This window comes from Equus caballus, chromosome 5 (genome assembly GCF_041296265.1).
Source record: "Equus caballus isolate H_3958 breed thoroughbred chromosome 5, TB-T2T, whole genome shotgun sequence".
NCBI lineage: Eukaryota > Metazoa > Chordata > Mammalia > Perissodactyla > Equidae > Equus > Equus caballus.
In genome coordinates, this window is record NC_091688.1 from 97,016,975 (window position 1) to 97,036,550 (window position 19,576).

Sequence of the window (19,576 nt, forward strand, 5' to 3'; positions counted from 1 at the left end):
GGGACTACGTCTACAGGTGAAGACAGTGGAAGTTACTGGCAGGGAATCACATTTAGTGGAGACTCCATTATAAGTACATTGAACTGTGTGTCCTTCCGGTGAGGAGACAGAGCGGGAGGGGAAAGAAAAGGTAAACTTCCTTTTTTTACCCCGTTGCCCTTCCACTGTTCAAACTAAATCTTTGCTGCTGCTGCTGCTGTAGTGAAAGGGAGCCTACAAGAGAAATCAAAGGGGGAAACATGCTTGTGTCTGAGCTTTTGAGAGTCCAGGTCTAGTATTAATAATAGCATTTAAGGACGTTTTTAAGGGTAGTTGACTGTCCTCTGTCACTAGGAGAAAGATGTGGTTTCTCTGTAGACAGAAATTGTGCTGAGTCTCCTAGCAAAGGGAAAGTGCAGGGCCATTATGAACGTGACGGACGTGGTGAACATGTACCCATTCAGAAATTTTCTTTAATGCAGGGTAGTGACGCACAGAAGGATTAAAAGAGGATGGGGCAGGGTTAGCACATCATTCTCTTGTTGGGGGGAGGGAATTATCATTTGTGGTAGCCTTCCTCTGTGCCAAGAACTGTGCTTGGAGCTACATAAAATACTCCACAAAAACTCTGAATGTTTTAAAGGCAAGGAAACCAAGTCTCAGAAAGATTTCCCCGACTTGTCAAGGTCATATAATTGGTAACAGGGTAGATTCAAAATTTGCATTCATGTCCTCTAGACTTCAAAGGCTTTCTGTCTTTTCTCAGACTGTGCTCTGAGGCACCCACAGTGCTGTTGCTAAATCACAGGGATACCTGGGTTATTTTAGATATCTGAAGGAAACAAAGCAATACTTGGCTTCAGTCAGACACTGTGTGAACTGCTACCTCCAGGTAGCTCTCAGGGTCAACATTAGATAGTACATTCCTTTTGATGAGAATCTTTGTGAAGCTGGGTTTTTGGTGGTTGCTGTGATCAAAAATCAAGTGCCACTTGAAAATCAACATGAAACAGAAATTAGAGTTGTAGTGGCCAATAAGATTCCAAGGTTTGAGAAGGCAGGCAGTGTGTGATAGGTGCACACATTCCATTAATAAGTAGTTTTGGTTATTTAAAAATGAAATGAAAATATTATTTTCTCTTTCAATTTATGTGTATTATTTTTCAAATAATGTCTAAGTAGGGCATAAATAATTACTGAGTTATTCAGACCTAACTACTTAATAAATGGAACTGTTAGGTATTTCTTTTGGTCTAGGGTCCTTGTAACAAAATTACTAAGACACTAAAGGCATTTGTATACGAAGAGTTTATGAACCTCAAGCCTTTACTTATTTTATGTTATAGCTTTATTCACTGTACCATTCTCTTTCCTTCTGTCCTTTTTCCCTGCTTTCCTTGCTCCACAATAATCTCCATCATAATATTTTACCTTTACTCATAATATTATATTAATGTATTAATATATATAATATATTAGATCATCAGAGTTAAGACGGATTTCTTTTTATTGGCCATATGGTAGATTGTTGTTAAAATACATGTTATTCAACATTGCAGGTGATAAAATGTGGATAGGAATGGCAGCCAAAGCTCAATTAATCATTAATTCAACAAAAATCCAGAGAAATTCTCCTTGCTTTCAGTGAACTTCTAATTGGATGGAAAGACAGACATGTTACCATAGTCAAAACAGTAAACTGTATCAGTCATTCAGTTATTCAACAGAAAGTAACTGGGCTCCTTCTCTGCTCTGGGCACTGTGCCGGACACTGGGAGGACAATGGTGGACAAGACAGACACGGTCCCTGCTCTCGTGAAGCTCACAAGCTGAAGTTAATAAACAAGAAAATCAAAAAGGTTTTCATTACATTTGATGCTAAGATACAGTGTGATGTGATAGAGAAAATCAGAGGGTCCTTACCCATTAGGGCGATCACGGAAGGGCTTCCTGTTGAGATAAACTTTAAGCTGAAACTTGAAGAATGAGGAAGTGCTAGCCATATAAAGAACTGGGTGTTAAAGACTGAATGTTTGTGTCCCCCCAAAATTCTTATGTTGAAATCTATCTGATGGTACTTGGAGGTTGGACTTTTGGGTAGTGATTAGGTCATGAGGGTGGAGGCCTCATGAATGAGATTAGTGCCCTTATAAAAGAGACCCAGAGAGCTCCCTGGCCCCTTCCAACATATGAGGTCACAGCGAGAAGGCAGCCATCTGTGAACCAGGAAGTGGGCCCTCACTGGACACTGAATCTCCTGGCGCCTTGATCTTGGACTTCCCAGGCTCCAGAACTGTGAGAAATGATTTTGCCTTTAGTGACTGAGGGACCAATAGCCAGCACCTGGCTATAACTGTATACTAACCCCTGATATCTTTGGGCCTTTGAAAGTTTGATTTTAAGTCTGTTGAGCATTGATTTTTACATACAAATAAAATCCGGCTTCTTAAAAAAATGTTTTTGTTTATAAGCCCCCCAATCTATGCTATTCTATTATAGTAGCCCAAACGACTAAGATGCTGGGGAAAGAGCAAACGCAAACTCCACAAGGCAAGGATAAAGGAAAAGAAGAGCAGAAGGGAAGCTCTGCGTCCCCCGTTTTCCTTGTTCATATGGCTCTCCTGGTCATATTCTCTATCTAGGATAAGAGATGCTACAATTCTTGACAGACGGTTGGCTAATAGAAAGTGATCAAGCAATGCTGATTTCCCTTTCCTTTTCCCTCTTCCCTGCTGCAGTTGTAATCTATTTACCTTGTTTTGTCTTTCTGTTCTCTGCCTCTGGTTCTGTGTACCTCTATTCTTGGTTTTCTCTTGGTTTTCCATATTTAACCACATGGATCACTATATCACAGCATGTGATACCCTCCTCCACATTCTTGGCAGTGAACTAAATAGCAATGACTCAAAAATAGTATACATTTGAAAAACATATAATTAAAATGTGTAATATACACTTATCAGATAGTCACTTGGTTATTTGTATTTATTGTATCTGGAAGTTGAATAAATGGAGTATGGCCCTTTAATTCAGATGCAGCAGTTTGAGACAAGAGGATGATATAGAAAGCAACAGCTGCTCCTTTCTCTAGGATGGCTACAAGTTGTGGAAAGGAGACCTAGAATTTCAATTTTAGAAACAGTATTGCTGTTACCAGTGCAATTTTAATTCAAGAGGAGAAGCCAGCAGAAGAAGAGAACTAAGAAAGGGTGGGGAAATCACAGAAATAAATATAAAGCTGAAGGTTAAGCTTCAATCTTAGCCCTATTTAGTTTGGCTACTCCAGCTAATTAAGAAGCTTAGATAGGCAATGCAAAGCCACTGCAGCGTTTTCAAGGAGGGCAGAATTTTTTAGAAAGATCGTTAGCAAAGCACTCAACGTAAACCAAAAAGTTGCCAGGTTTAGAGCAAGGCAGGACAGAGTTGAGGGCCTGAGGAGATGGATGAGATGCACTTAGAGGAAAATGTAGAGGCTTTGGTGATTGAAGGGGGAGTGGAGAGAAAGATGGAAAAAGAAATTAGGATACCTCCCAAATCCCCAGTTTGAGTGAACTGGTAGATAATGATGCCAGCAGAGACCGAGACTAGGAATACAGGAGCTCAAGCAAGTTTGTGGAGGAAATATTAAATTTAATTTTGGACTTGTTAAGCTTGAATTGCTTGTGGAACAATTTTAAGATTTTTCTCCATTATTATTGTGAAATTCATGGCCCAACCCAACTTTTTCTTGTTTCACCTATCCCATCTCTGTATTAAGCAATTTTAAGATCTACTTATTTTGTAGTAAAGTTACTCAATTTATGGGGCATCATGACCTCATAGCTATTTTGACATTCAATTATGATTACATGAGATTTAAATATAAAGTGTATGTGTATTTAGTTCGTACTCATTAAATGCCAATTTTCTTTCTTTTTATATTATTATAGAATCTTAGAGACAAAAGAAAAGGTTGTTGCTTTGCTATAGCATATCTGTAATATTTTGGAAATGAAAGAATATAATAATACTGGTTTTATAAGCAGAAGGGAAAAAGCAATGAAAGTGAGTAATTATTTAAATTTTCTTCCCTAGTTATCCAGCTGTCTTCTTTTCTGGAGCAGGCTGGTACCTCCACTGGGAGATGTGCACGCACACCATGCTTATTTTCGCTCAAGCTTTTCCCTTTGCCTGGAATGCCTTCCTGTCTTTTTGACTTTAAAAGAGTCGTCCAATCTTTAAAATGCAGTTCAACCTTAAACTGTTTCACATAACTTTTTAACTAATTGGCAATGATTACTTCTCTCCAATTTCATAGAGCATTATATTCTGTATCACACATTCAACTACGTGATCATATTTTATATAAAATGTTCTCTAATCACGTCATCTGTGTTATGTTTACCTGGCTAGGCTCTAAATTATTTGGGGACTATGCACACATTTTATATTTCTTTTCTCTCTCTCACAGTGTTTAGCACAGTGCTAAATATGCAGTTGGTGTTTAATCAATGCAACAAATTGATGCTCTGAAGTGCAGATTTGTAAAAGAGTTTTGCTAATTTAGATTGTTGAGAAGCAGGTTTAGGAATTTCTTGATGTACTCATACCGATTATGTTTCTAATGAAGACAGAAAGGTGATCATCAAATTAGCTGAAGAGTAGATGAGATAGTACAGAGGTGGCATAAATGTAGTTGAATTCTTTTCAGACCACACAAATTGATAAAGATAAATATCTAATTCATTCCAAAATATAGGAATTAAGCTTCACATTACTAGATTCCGTAAAGCTCAATTTCAAAATTATCTCTTTTTTTGTTGTTTATAGTAGTGTTTCTTAAAAAGGCTGTAACCCAAGCACAAAATTATTAAAAAAAGAAAAAAGTTGGCTCTAAATTTGATTGGGAATTATACTGAGATTTGCAGAATAAAAAAAGTTTTCATTTAGTCTTTTCTAATGACTCATACAACACAAGTTTGGGGTAGCCAAAGGAATATCATGAAAATGATGTAATACACTTACTGGCCAGGCCTCGCTGGGTGAGTGAATTATTACTTCTGTGTATATTGGAACTTCTGGAGCTGTATTAATGACTTTAAGACATGTGGTTGTCATTTATCTGTGATTTATTAAATGCAACCCTCATAGTTTGAAAGAGTAGAGAAAAAAATATATTTTATATTTATATTTTAGGAGAAAAATGCACTTATCAAGGAAGACCTATTCAGTTAAAAAAAACATTATTTAATAATTCCAAAAAATCCAAACCACACTGGCAATTACCAATAACCTTGAAATACCTCCACTGTAATCTCCTTTGGAGCTACAGGCCACTTGTGTTCATATTTTTCTTTCACAGTTTGCTCCGTGTTAGCAGTTGGATTTGAATTCTCAACACGCACTCCATGGCTTGGTTTACCCACCAGATTTTGAACAGATTTTACCATGTTCTTTAAATCCTCAGGGTAAGGAGTTGGATATCGTTTTAGGTTTATTTCAACCTAGAAGTTTATAAAAAGAAATTTAACACAAAAATACCTTCAGCAGCATGTTCACAAAACCACTCCATTGATGTGCAGTAGTATAACCAAATGCAATATAGTGAGTGCTGAGCAGGCTGACAAACTGTAGAGTAGAACACACAGTGTTCTTCTCATATTCTGCCATGTGGGACTTCTCCCACCCCTGCCCATCCTTCTAGATGAAAAACAATTTTTGGATTATATCCTATCTTTAGACATCCCCTATAGATGGTTGAAATAGCAGTAGGTCAAACACTTAAACGACTGGTAATCTCTGAAAAATTTAATTAAGTTACTATTAGCTGCTTTTATACTTTGGAGGCCATTCCCTTCCCTATCTTAGTTATTTGTAAGTAACTATTTTGATGTTAAAAATGTCTTTGGAGTATCAATGCAAGTGGTGGGAGAAGGCTCCCAAAGATTTACAAGTAGAGTTATCAGGTATTAAAAAAATGGGGAGTAGACAATATCTGCTGCCCAAATATGCATCAGCTCTATATTAATTAGCACGTTACATCAAAATGTAGGGTAGCTAATTCTTGTTAATACCTAAGAAAATATGCTTCAGGATGGCTTTTATACTTAGTCTTCACCCTAATAAAGTAACAGGCTTTGTAGGTAATGTCTTACAATAAAGAGAAATAAAAAATAGGGAACATTTTATAAGATATTCTAGATAAATGTAAATTTTGGTTTATATTTATTCAGATATTTATCTCCATTCTAGAACACATTTTTAGTGTATCAGTGTAACTTCAGGGAACATATATATTATTATTTTTCACATTTAATTTAGAGAGAGAAAATATGAGACATTCCATATAAAATATTCCAGCATCAGAGTATTTATAATATACTTAAATGGAATAAACGCAAATTGTCCATGCTGATTAAAAAGAAGTGGGAGGGAAAAAAAGGGGCAGATTTACTTGGCCTGGATAATTCCAACAATCTCGCTTTTTTTGCATCTGAGTAGAACCAACTTTACAAAATGGAATGATTTACGTGATTGTGGTGAGTACGTGTCTGTGGAAAGTGTGTGGGGGGGTTAAGGAGAGAATGTGGAAGAGAAGCTGAAGGAGGAAGAGGAAGAGTGGGAATGAGAGAGCAAAGGAGAAAGAGGGAGGGGCATACACAGACCCGCCCACCCACACCCATGTAATTTATGGGATGTAAGAAACTATGATGGTGGTATAGATCTGGATTAAAAATATGAATTCAAACACTTTTGCTCATCTGCAGTTTTAGCAAATCCACCAACTTTGTTATTCTAGTATTTCATCTTCCTTGTGGCTCATTTTCCTTATCAAATACTGGGATTGGATTCACCAGATGATTTCCAACATTCTTTTCAGTACTAAAATTACAAAATTTCTTTTCCAATAAATTTTTGGAAAGCTGATGAAAAACCAGATAATTTTGTTAGTGTAAATATTGTTCAAATGCAATTTAATCTTTTATACTTCCAAATAAGGAAGGATGAAATTAATAATATACAGAAATAAAGCTACAAAAATATAACCCAAGAAAAACTTAGACTTTACATAAAAAAAGTATAAGCTGTTAGAGTATAATATAAATATATTTCAGGGTACTTAATTTATAATGCATTCTTTAAACATAAAAAGAACGATATCCATGCTAGACAAGATCCACTGGGATGCATGCATTCTTGGATCTGCTATTTAAATTGGTATTAGAAATGTTAATCACAAACTAAATCTAAGTTTTGAATTATATTGTTGAACTTGTTTAAAAGTACCTGATATCCGAAGGCTAAAAGTAAAAAAACTACATTTAGGAAAATGTAAGTTGAAGAATGGTATGACTATTATGCCAATTAAGACTATCTTTTAATTTTTAATAACCAGTGGTATATGAATGAAAAATAATTTTCAAGTAGGGTATTAAATTAAAATTCTATTTACCTTAAAAAATCCGCAATGCTAAAATTACACTTTTAAATTGAATCAGAGGCAAAAAAAAATGTGAAGTGTTCCTCCTTAATTGAATTAAATACTTCATTGAATAATGTAATCTATTTTTTGCAGATGCCATGTCCCATGTGACACAATTAGATGACTAATTACTAATGGCCATGGTACCAACATTTTCTGATTATTTTATAAGCAAGTTAATGTGTTACTTTGGTCACATCACCAGAATATGTTTGGGTATATTATCTCTATAAAAAATTTCAAATCTAGAAACAGAAGCAGATTTGCCATGAAGGTGATGAAACTTAAGCTTTAGGGCCTGCCACTTGCATGGGCTCTTTCCAAAGCCTTGTGAAGGGCCCTACTTATGTATTATTTACAGGGTTATTTTATATTCTTTTTCTGAAAGAAGCCCCTCCCCAGACTGTGGAAGCGCGGGGGTCTCATAACACTTGGCTTTGTTCCACCTGGACAATAAGCCGCTTGCTTCCCACTTACTAGTCTACCAGCAGAACTTACTGGACCTGGAGTCAGAAGACCTAAATTTAAGCCACCGATTTACCCCCAACTAGCTATCAGCCACTAATATTTCTGTCTAGTTTCTACTCATGTAAATTGGGAATGATAATATCCCTCCCACACACTTGGGTTAATCTAAAGCTCAAAAGATAATAAATGTGAAAGTCCTTTGAAAATTTATAAGTTCTATGCAGATATTAGACACTATGTCTAATAGCAGATGCTACTTATGTATTTTTGAAATCTGGAATCCTTTGGCAATCTAGATTCTATTATATATATGTTTACTCATAATACTTGCAACTGTCTGGATATTTTTTCAGATTGTATGCAGTAACGACTATTATTTATTCAGTATCTGACACGTGCCAGGCACCATGCAAAATGTTTTATAGGGATATTTATTATTAGTTATTAATAAAATAATATTTATTTTATTATTTACCATATAGATTTAAACATAATTAAACAATAAATGATTATAATTAACAATATTAATAATTTCTAATTATAATTAAATCTCATTTGAATTTCACAACCCATTGTAGCACCTGTTCCCATTTTACAGAAAGAAAATGGCCTCAGACAGTGTAAGTTACTTGCCTGAGGTCCTCCAACTATTAGGTAGCAATGTCTAGATTTGAACTCAGGCCTTTGACTCCAAAGCTTATGCTACACAAGTGTTACTTGGCTCAGAGCCATTTGCTGGTGTGTGTGCAGCACGTATTTGTATAATCTTTTGGAAGAAATACTATACATTAAAATGTGAGCTTTACTGAGTTAAATAACAAGACAATTTCAATTTTTTTAAACATAAAGCTAATATCTTATAATTTCTTTTTAAATGAAACTATAGTATCTTATAATTCTGTTGTTTGCAAGCTTTGTAAAAGGATACTTTATATTCTTTTACAGATGGTTTTCCTTCCTATTTTTCAACTCATGTGTGCAGTTCTTCGGAAATGAATAAACATGACCATGAACACAGTTATATTAATAGTTCAGCAATGCCCAAATACAAAAGCAGTGTCTTTATATTTTAAATATATAGGCTAAAAATATTCCCTTACTCTAGTATGGAATGACAAATTCATTTATTATACACATAGATGGGAAAATCTGTCAATTATGTTCTTACTCAAATATTGTGTATATCACTCACCATAAAGTATTTGCTCATTTTACATACACATTTTACTAAAATGCAAGATTTTACTGAAATGCTATTTTATTTTAATTTTGGAAAATAAATATTTCACAACATTCTATGTATCTCAGATCTAAATAAAGTGCAGTAAATGCAAATAGCAGCTGCAAGATGTTGGAGACTCCCAAAAATTTAGCCATGAAGAAATAATTAATGTTAATAGCTAGGGCACTTAGAGATCGGATCTTGAGTTCACATAGAACTATGGTTTTCTTATATAATAATTAATTCTAATTTGATTTGCTTGTAAATTCCAGTAAGAGAAATAATAGTTAATGCTTTGATTACTGATTAAATATCTTATTCTAGGAATTAATTGGAAGGTTTTACAGAGAAAGGAAACCTATAGCAGTGTTAGTTAGGAAAATGCATTCTCAGCTTGCCTTATATTGCAGAAAGAATATAAGACACAGAAGAAGAATCTAGTCCATTACATGTGGATGGCAAAGTTTGTAAAATGCAGTGTTCTTTCACATCCCATTAAGATATTTTTTTCCCATTAAACTCTAGACACCCAACCCACTGAGATAAGGAAGTCCTATTTGCCACAACTCCCAAACCAATCTTCTCTTACAGGAATTCTCATCATCTGCGCCTTCAAATTAAAGGGAAATTGATGCTTTTAAACAAATATTCATCTTTGTGCTCGAAGTTCACTCTCAGCAAATCTCCATTCAAATCTCAGGCTATTTTAAGAATCAAGTTAGTTAATCTCCCCCAGAATTGATATTATTAAAAAAATGTATGTAGGTGCAGGGACAATTTAGATTGTATCAACAGTGTCATCAACATTCTGCCGAACTATTGGTATTCCCACACTTTAAAGAAAAAAATCTTTAAAAATAAAAACATAAATAAAAATGAAGCACCAAACTCAAAAACCATTCCAGATATCCCACCATTAGGCTCTCATATTGATGTTCCCTCCCCTCTGACTCAGTTCTCCCCACCCCACTGCCAATGTTAATGAACAAAAATTAAATTGGATCAAACACTGGCAATTGGAAGGTTTCTATATGATCAACATATCTTCCCCCAAATCATGCAGAACATACCCCATTAACCACTGTTCCAAGGTTGCCTCTACAAGGGGGATTCTCCTACCTCAAACACCTAGGCCTACCTGTCTGCCACTTAGAGAGGGAAGAGTGGTGGATTGTGCTGCAACTGGCAATGGAGTACACATGCTCCTTTCCTGCTGGAGGCCACTTATACAACCCCATGCCAGCTGTGGGTCATTCTGGGGGACGGGCATATCTTGGATCTGCTGATCACACCTGGCCCATGGTGTGCAGCAATCGCCAGACAGTCTGGCAGGTTGGAGAGTAATCCCACGCTGGCCCCTTTCCCAGGGGGCTTGGCAGGAGAGATCCTGTGGGAGAAGGAATCTCCATTTTCTGGGAGAAAGAGGAGCACTGTAGCAATACTTTCACTTTATCATTTTTCTACTCTTGATTTTTTTTTCACTCTGGGTAATGCATTTAAAACAACCATCAGAAAATTAGTTTTAACTCTATGTAATAAAACAGCACCAATACCACATGAAGCTAAAGGGTCACAATTTCTCCACACAAGGCAGCATTCATACTACACTATATACACTCTAAGTAGGGCATTATACTCTAGTCCATTTGGAAGTTGATGGCATAGGTCAGTGGTTCCTTTTTACATTTTATGTAAATTAAAGGCAAATTGGTGCTAAATTTAATGTACATGTAATGAACCAGAAAAGCATGGTTAATTTAGTGTAAGATTTCAGTATAGTCAATTCTTCATACTTCTATGATGATTTATTTAGAAGTTTGTTTGTGTTCTAATTTGTCCAATAGCCAATGGCATTGGAAATATTCAAATTAGTCAAAGTCAAGTAGTTTGAGATTTTTGAAACACGTATTGTTTCACCAATATATAAGTAATCCAAACATCAATAAATATATTGAAAATGCACTCTAAAGTATAATGAACCTACTGTGATTATAAACAAACTTGATCACATAACACACAAACAGGGCTTCTAAATAAGTGTTTGCATTTACTATATTTTATGTTTTCATTGACACATATTCCAGAGTATATTACAAGCACTCTTTTCTTCTTGGATCCTTTGAATATAGATTTTTAAAAAGAAGTATGTAGTATTTGACAGTCAATGAAGTAAAAGAATGAACCAGACGTCCAGTATAGAATGCATCATCCATTGGTTCTGGGTTTAACATATGAAATCCTTAAAAGAAGAACAGAAATGTTCTAAAGGTCTTTGTCTATTTTTAGTTTAGTATTATTTTTTCCAGGAATTCACAAGTTAAAAAAAAATGTCTCTTTGGTTATTAGATAGCACTAACCAACCATCCAGAAACATTTTTTTTCTTAAACCCAAATCTTTAACAAAATTGTCATTTTGATTTGGAAATCCATTTTGGGTTCTTCACAATGATATAGGTAAGCCTTGTCAATCACCTTACTGTCTATTTTAGTAAGGTTCTAGAGTATGTTGATTTAAGAAAAATTTTAGAGAATGGGACTAAAGGGACAGAAAAGAACACATCACACAATCTAGATCTATTAATAGGATGCATGTACAATTACTCAGGTAACTGGTCACTAAGAGTGAGAGCTGTTAATATCCATGACAGAAAAAGCGTACAAATAATACCATAAAAATTAATGAGAGATTCAAGATGTTGCCACGACGATAACATGAAGATCTGAGTTAAAATCTATATCAATTCTGATATTTTCTATTTTAAATAATAGAAAAATATAAATTTTAAAATTCAATCTTGTTACTTGACTTAGATTAGTTCCAACAGAGGAATTTTTAAAACATGCTTTGAAGTGAAAAAATTGAAGTTATTTTCCCTAAGGAATATCACCTGCACTCACCTTTAAAACTTGTAACTTCTTCTCAAATATCCCAGGGTCACAAAACCTTTCAGAGAGTTTAATACCACTATAATACATTAATCCATTGGCTCTTCAACAATGTGTATTTTGGCCTCATACAGTCTGCATGATGCCTTGCTCAGTGATTGAAAGAAAACCATTTCAGTGCCTCAAAGTTGTAATAAGATGCTTTGGTAATGCCCATTACCCAGATTGGTTTGTTTGGTTTTTTTTTTTTTTTGCTTTTTCTCAGCTTGAATCTCTTTTATGTTGTTATTTTGTAAGATGAGGTGGCATATCATGTTTGCTCAGTCATGACTGGGACATTAGTCTCTTTCAGAAGCACACTAATGCTTCCAAAATTACCATCCTGCTACAATGAAAGGTACCACCATGAGACTTGAAGATGTATGTGACCTTCTAGCAGAGATCACTCAATTTGTCCCAAAGTCTATCTGAATAATAACAGTGGACAAACAAAGATAATGAGAAGAGAGAAGAAACAAAAATTAAATAGTTCACCTTAACTTTCCCAGCATTTTCATCATCTTCCTTTTTTTCTTCAAATTCAAAGGCAACTGTCATGCGTTGTTGTCTCTGCTCTTCCCACAGGGTAGGGTTAAAGCTGTCACTGTCTGACTGGAAATCTACAGTTAGATTCCAAAGTATTATTGTTTTTTTTACATAAAGTGTTATTAATAGAGCTTAGTACGCTATGCAAAAAATGGCGATGGGTACTATGAACAAATACAAAAATAGAAAAAGAAAGAAAGAAAGAGAAGGAAAGAAGGAAACAGAGAAAAAGGAAGAAAGAAATAAGGAAAGAAAGAGAAAAAAGGAATAAAATTCCCTTGATGTTTGTTACATGGTCTTTTAATATCTTAACTCAAATTCAGCTTTCCTAAGTATACATTAATTATATATTGGGATTGGAAAGTTTTCCAGTGTAGAGAATAGGCTCTCTAGAGGATAATAATAACAGAGAGACTTGGACTAAGCATTTTAAAACATTATCTTTTTTAATCTTCACACCAGCACAATGGTAGTATTAATATCATCCTCAATTTATTAATGAGAAAACTATAGCTGAGTGTTAATAGACTTGCTCAAAGTCACACAGCTTCTTTGTGGCCAATGCAGGATTCTATTCCGTGTCGGTGTGATTACAGAGCCTGTATTTGTAACCATTAAATTCTATCAGGATTTTGTGAAAGCTACTACATAACGTTGGTTTTTCAATAAAGTGTCCATGATTGCAACTTTTTGTTTTGGTGTGCGTGTTGAGGGGGCAATAGAGGGGAGCCTGTTTTTAGGGTAACAAACATGGAAAATTTAGTCTGTAACATTAAGATCTCAATTAGTCTAAATGTCTCAAATTAACTGGGAAAATAAATGGCTTATAAATCTTTAACTTATATCAAAATATTGGCTAAAGATAGTATCTTTTTTGCAACGCTATTGTGAAGATCACATACAAATGCAACGAAAGTGCTTAGTTTAGGATAAACTCTTTCCCAAAGGAGCACCTTTATTGTATATTTCCTTGTTAGTTGCAAAGTATTCTGAAAGTTCAGTTATTACACTTCTGCCTGAAAAACCAAAGGGTGACTTCCTTAAGGTTCAAGAAAACTTTTCTACTATCAACTCTTCCTCCCTCAAAGGAAAACAAAACAAAACTAGGTGAATTCCTGAACATCACACCTTACCTAACGAGATCTACCTCACTCCCTGGAACAAGTTAGGGATTTGATCTTTGAGACAGGATCTCAGAAATGACTAGAGAATATGAGATATTTTTCATTTTCCCCTACATCCTTTTGAAATGAAATATTTTGATAATCTAGGGATATTAAAATGAAAATATAAGTAAAATTGCAAGAATAAAACATAACCCTTACTTAAGACTTTTCTTATCCCATATATAAACACACTAGCTTTTCTTTCACAAATTCAAAAGATCAATTTTCTTGAAGACTGAATAATACATATGAAAATAATCTTTCCTTTTCCTACTTCTGTAAGTCAAATTTTGAACAAAAATATCCTGAAATATCCCAAAATGATTGGCTTACATTTGTAAGTCAAAGGCTAAAGACATTTATTATAATTATCCCTAAAAATAAAAGCAAATAGTTTCTTTTAAAAGTTGGTCTCATTCAAGTGGATTGGGTGGATTTAATCTACAGGTGGATTAAAGTGGGTTTACTCTTCCAAGAATTACTTTCACTGTAAGACTATAGAAAATGTGCACGACAGCCTGTGCTGGCTTGGGCTAAGGAGCTTATGCTGAGTTCCAAAGGGCAAAGGACAAACCTCTTTTAAAAGTTTTATGAATAATGTGATCGTAGGATGGAAGATTTAATTATTGAAAAAGGTTTAGGTTTTTCAAAAAGTATTCCTATCATAGTTGCTGACATTGTTTAGGGAAACTCAACTTGAAAAAGAAAGAATGGTCATAATTTGCAAGTCATCTCTTAGGGTTGACGTTTAACATGAAATAATTTGGGGCCTGAGATCACGGGACTAAATGTTTAAACTGTGTTCATGAAATTAGTGAACACAGGAAATAAACCAGCTCATTAAACCTTCTTTAAGATCTGACTCTTCTTAGCTCATTCAATTAGTTAACACTAGGTTAACCAGTCCTGTGTCATGCAATCCACCAGGAGAAGTTTCTCCTAAAAGTCAATGCTATTTTCATGTAAGATATAAAAAGGAAGAGTTTTGTTTTTGGCATCTTACTTAAAATATTATAGTGTGGAAGATAAGATTCATGTTTAGAGTTAACCCTCAAATGATCTATGTGTGCCATGTAATTATCTCTAAAGCCTTGCCCATGGTCAATATTCCTGGCCAGAGATCAGAATGACGTTAATTCCTTTTATCCATAATCACATAAGTATGGGAGGAATTTCTACTGACAATTTACCTTCATCACCACGAGGTTGCTGGGGAAACATGTAGTTAGTCAATACTCTTTGCTTTGTTTCTGGATGGGCTTCAGTTTGTAAGGGGATAAGGGCTTTGGACTGGAAGCAAAGAATATACAAATTAGATTAGTTAAATAGTAAATATGAAGACTGTTTCTTTTATATAAGATAATGGTCAATAGTGTGGCCTCACTGAAGCTGAATGAACAATTAAAAGAAAATCAAGGAGAAAAGTAATGAAATTAGAAAGTATAACAAAATAAGACTATTGTTGAGGAATATTTTTAAATTCCAAGGTCTTCATGATGAAATTTTCTTTTTCTCTCTCTTTTACAAAACCTATTCATCTTCACTGAGCAATGTCAATTTTAATCCTGAAAAGACCCAAATGTATTAAGTTGTTTCAACTAAGTAAGCTTTTGGTATGGTTCTATATGCCCATTCATTTTTACATACTGTTGCCCTAAAAAGACAAATGGAATCTTCTATCAAATTCATGCTATGCAAGACCATCTGTGGATTTAATTAGGTTACAACATAAACATTTACTTTCAAGAGGTATTTTTGCAACCAGAGTGCACATACAGATAAGCAACTGTACTTGTATCTATCACAACATATTTACCTATGAGTGGTTATATTTCATTCTCTATTTTTAATTTTATTTCAGAAATACTATTTTTGTAGAGTGTTTTAGAACTTTGATATTATATACAAGGCATGCTGTAAATAGAAATATATTGGAAATGATCACATTATTTAATGTTTTAAAAATCTGCTTATTTCATGACGTTGATTAATACGAGTGAAGCACAAAGGGGATTTGGGATACCAACTTGTCTCATGAAACTATGTCAGAAACACATTAAATCACTGTTCTAAATAAAAGTTAAATGATGCAGTCACTGTTCTGTTCACTCTCCCACAAGAGTAATAAATCACGATATTAGGGGATGTTTTTTCACAATGCAAGTCTGTAGAGTAGACTGTTCCATTAGCATAATTCTCACTGATTCCAGAAATGATTTATTTATAATGATAGGTTGATGCCTTGAAAAATCTATAGTTCATTGATAAGATTTAAATTTGAATGACAATCTAATTTTTTACTCAGTAGATGAAAGCAAGCACTGTAATGACTATAGGGACACGAACATTATTCTTACACTTACATTTTACCTTTATAAATGTTTATTTTAATTTTTCATGAAAGTAGCCCAATACCTAGAAGTCTGAACCATTCATTTACCAGTAACTCTGCTTTTCTGCTATCAATAAATAACAAACTAAATTCAAGATGATTTGTTTTCATTTGACTATTCACATTTTTGGATAGGTGTCTCAAAATTTTAGTATTACCAGAAAAGAGTAAAGGAGGACTAATAAACTACGTCAAAACTCTCTCTCACCCGTTTTCCTAGGGGCAAATCAGATGTCTGCAACTGCTTCTTGTTATTTTCCAGTTAATAAAATTTTTCATTAGCACTCAATTACTGATTAAATTATAATCTATTTTTATGAGTTTCAGGAATAAATTCAAAACAATTTCAGAGAAAATACTAATAGTGGCAAAGATATCTGCAAATTTCTTGAATAAAGTTTTAGAATTAAGTTGATTATAATTAAAAGTATGAGAAGAAAAAGGAACATGGAGGATAATAATTCCCTCTTGTGCGGATTGTGGTAATGATTTCTTATCTTCACCTTCAGAGATATAATTAAAATATGTCCTCTAAGGACATACATGTACCACCTGGAGCTACAAAGCTATAAAAATGATCATTTTGTGTATTAGATCTCTGACAATGAAGTAGATGCTAAATTGAAGTATTTAAAAAGGGTGGGGATTACAGTACTGTTTTGTCTACAGGAATGAAATACAGATTTGAATTACTACCTTTACAAAAATATCACCTCCAGGGGATAAAGAATATATTTTGCAGTAATTGTCAGAGGTATCTATTGGGGTTAAGTTAGTAATCCAGAGTTTCCATTAGCGTCCATTTTAATAAGCAAAATAAATCAGGTAATAAAAGTTTTTACCTGATTGTCAGAAAGCCACAAAGCTGCAAGCTCCTTAAGTTTGGTAAATGAGAATGGTAAATTCTTCAATCTGCAAAAAACAAGAAAATTCTAATAGCATGGGTGAAGATGGATAAAATTCACTTTTATGAAGAATTATTTAGAATACTGTAACTTATTGATTTCGTTTTCTTCTCTCCAATTCTTTCTCCACTGACTAGCCTGAGCAATCTTTAAAAAGTGAAAAATCTCCTGTTTACAGCCCTTTAAATGCTTCCTGTGGTATCTAGGATAAGTTCAAAATTATTAGCATGCCTTGTTGGACCTTATAAGATCTGGCCACCCAGAATTCCTCCAGAAGGTTCTGCTATTCTTTTCCTGACTTAGTCAGCACTACTGGCCCTCTCTCAGCCTACTATGAGGATTAGCCAAGCCCTTTCCTTTGTCTGGAATACTCTTTCTTGCATGCTCCTCTTGACTAAATATCATATGTCCTTTAGCTCTCAGCTTAAAGGCCATTTTCTCAAAGAGGCTTTTTCCTGACTCCTCATTTAAACTGTTTTCCCCAATCTAGTCTCAAAACACCTTGCATTTTCTTTCATGGAACATATCACAGTTTGTAATGACATTGATTTTCGTGATTATTTTTTCACTGTCTGATATCCCCACAAAACTGTAGCTCCATGAGGGCAAGGGGCCATGTCTGTTTTACTACTAAAGAAATTTACAGCTCCCAATGTTATGTTGCCTTCTGAAGGTGTGCCCTTTTGTTCCTTCACCCTTCATATATTACATAGTAGATATTTAAATAAGGAATCTTTAAAAATAGCATTTTGAGATTTGTGAAGTTTGGCTCAGCTTTAGTATTCAATTAAAACCATCTATTTAGCTTTGGCTTCAGCCTTTGGAGGGTCAAACTGCCAAATGCCTACTTCAACATCCTATATGATATCCTTGAAATTGGCATGATCAATAAATTGTGATTATATAGGTTATCATCATAACTAGACAGCAAAGCACATAATACAAACAAGGCATGCCAATGGATTTATTGTTAATTTCTGCATGCACACTTTTGAATACAGATAAGCATTTTAGACATAACTTGGAATGAAAAATTTCCTTAAGTCTTTAATATGTTGAATTCTATCAGTCAGTTGAAGAATAAATATATTTTGATAATGGAAGTGCAAAATGTTGCAATAATTAATAGGGATTGTGGAAGCAGTTCATTTTATATGCAAAAGCAGTTAAGTACTTTCAAATAATTTAATAAAGATATTGACAGCCAATGCAAATATTAACAGAGTGTACATTAGCAAGACAACTTTAGGAAGAATATAGTAACCTTTCTGAGCTAATAAATATTTGTAAAAGATAAATAAGAATATAAAGAAGGAAAAGAAATTATATAATAATTCTATTTTTATAGAATTATTTGTTATACTAGTATATATAACATTAAACCAAATTACATAAAAGATATTTCTAATTTTTAGTTATTTAATTTTATTTAACCCAGAAATTATGAAGTAAGGTCTTATGGGGAGAACTTTTCACATCATGTGGAGAAAAATTAAAAGCAGAATATTAATTCTGCCACATCAAAAGTACATGAGGGGAGGGGGCTGGCCCCATGGCAGAGTGGTTAAGTTCGCGTGCTCCGCTGCAGGCGGCCCATTATTTCGTTGGTTTGAATCCTGGGTGTGGACATGGCACTGCTCATCAAACCATGGTAAGGCAGCATCCCACATGCCACAACTAGAAGGACCCACAACAAAGAATATACAACTATGTACTGGGGGGCCTTGGGGAGAAAAAAGAAAAAAAATAAAATCTTAAAAAAAAAAAAGTACATGAGGGGAAAACTCTCCAGAATCATATACAGCAACATCCATGACAAATCATCAACAATTCAGTCATAAATGTAAAGTATGAAGAGATGAAAGCAACTGTTAGGATGAGCGACCCTCATTTTTCCTTGCCCTTCCGGTGACCTGCATTGAAAGTGAGCCTCTATTTAATATCAGAAATGTGCAAATAAATTGACCACAGGAGCAATGATGCTGTTGACAGTGCAAAGGAATAATTATTCCTGAACTATAATACCAAATGTTTAAAATGCATTCTATTATAAATATGACATGTAGTAATCATGAGTTTTGGACACTTCATATTTAATCTTTCATCCAAGCTGTTCATTTTCTGATAGTAATGTTCAACTTTGGCCTCAGCTTTGGCTGAATATTAATTTTAACCTCAGGTTAAGATTCATTGATTAATTCATTAATTTAAAAATACTAATTTGACTCAAGACTGTGTTCTACTCACTGTACTAGGAAATAAATAAAGCTTATAGTTCTAGATGGATGAAATATTTTAAACTCCTGATATCATGAGATTCTCACCCAATATCTTATTAGTATCTTTTGCACTAGCATCTAGCAATGTCTCTGTCCCATGGTAGGTACTCAGGTATGCTCTATTTGTTGAATAAATAACTCCACTATAATCCTTCTAACTATGGGTCATTTTTAATATTTGATAAGCATATTTTCTGCACGATCATGTAGCTTATTAATGAATCAAAGTTGA

At 34.2% G+C, this 19,576-nt stretch overlaps 1 protein-coding gene across 7 annotated transcripts in view; it reads right to left on the reverse strand.

The window, feature by feature from the left end:
* LRRC7 (leucine rich repeat containing 7) overlaps nucleotides 1-19,576 on the reverse strand; it is a 491,842-nt gene that overhangs the window by 87,813 nt on the left and 384,453 nt on the right. For all 7 annotated transcript variants that reach the window (XM_070268846.1, XM_070268842.1, XM_070268844.1 and 4 more), the window contains 5 exons: nucleotides 17,003-17,072; nucleotides 14,959-15,058; nucleotides 12,552-12,676; nucleotides 10,270-10,518; nucleotides 5,262-5,462 (listed from right to left, as the gene is read on the reverse strand). In XM_070268846.1, coding sequence (XP_070124947.1) covers nucleotides 5,262-5,462; nucleotides 10,270-10,518; nucleotides 12,552-12,676; nucleotides 14,959-15,058; nucleotides 17,003-17,072 — 745 coding nt within the window. The remainder of the gene's footprint in view (nucleotides 1-5,261; nucleotides 5,463-10,269; nucleotides 10,519-12,551; nucleotides 12,677-14,958; nucleotides 15,059-17,002; nucleotides 17,073-19,576) is intronic.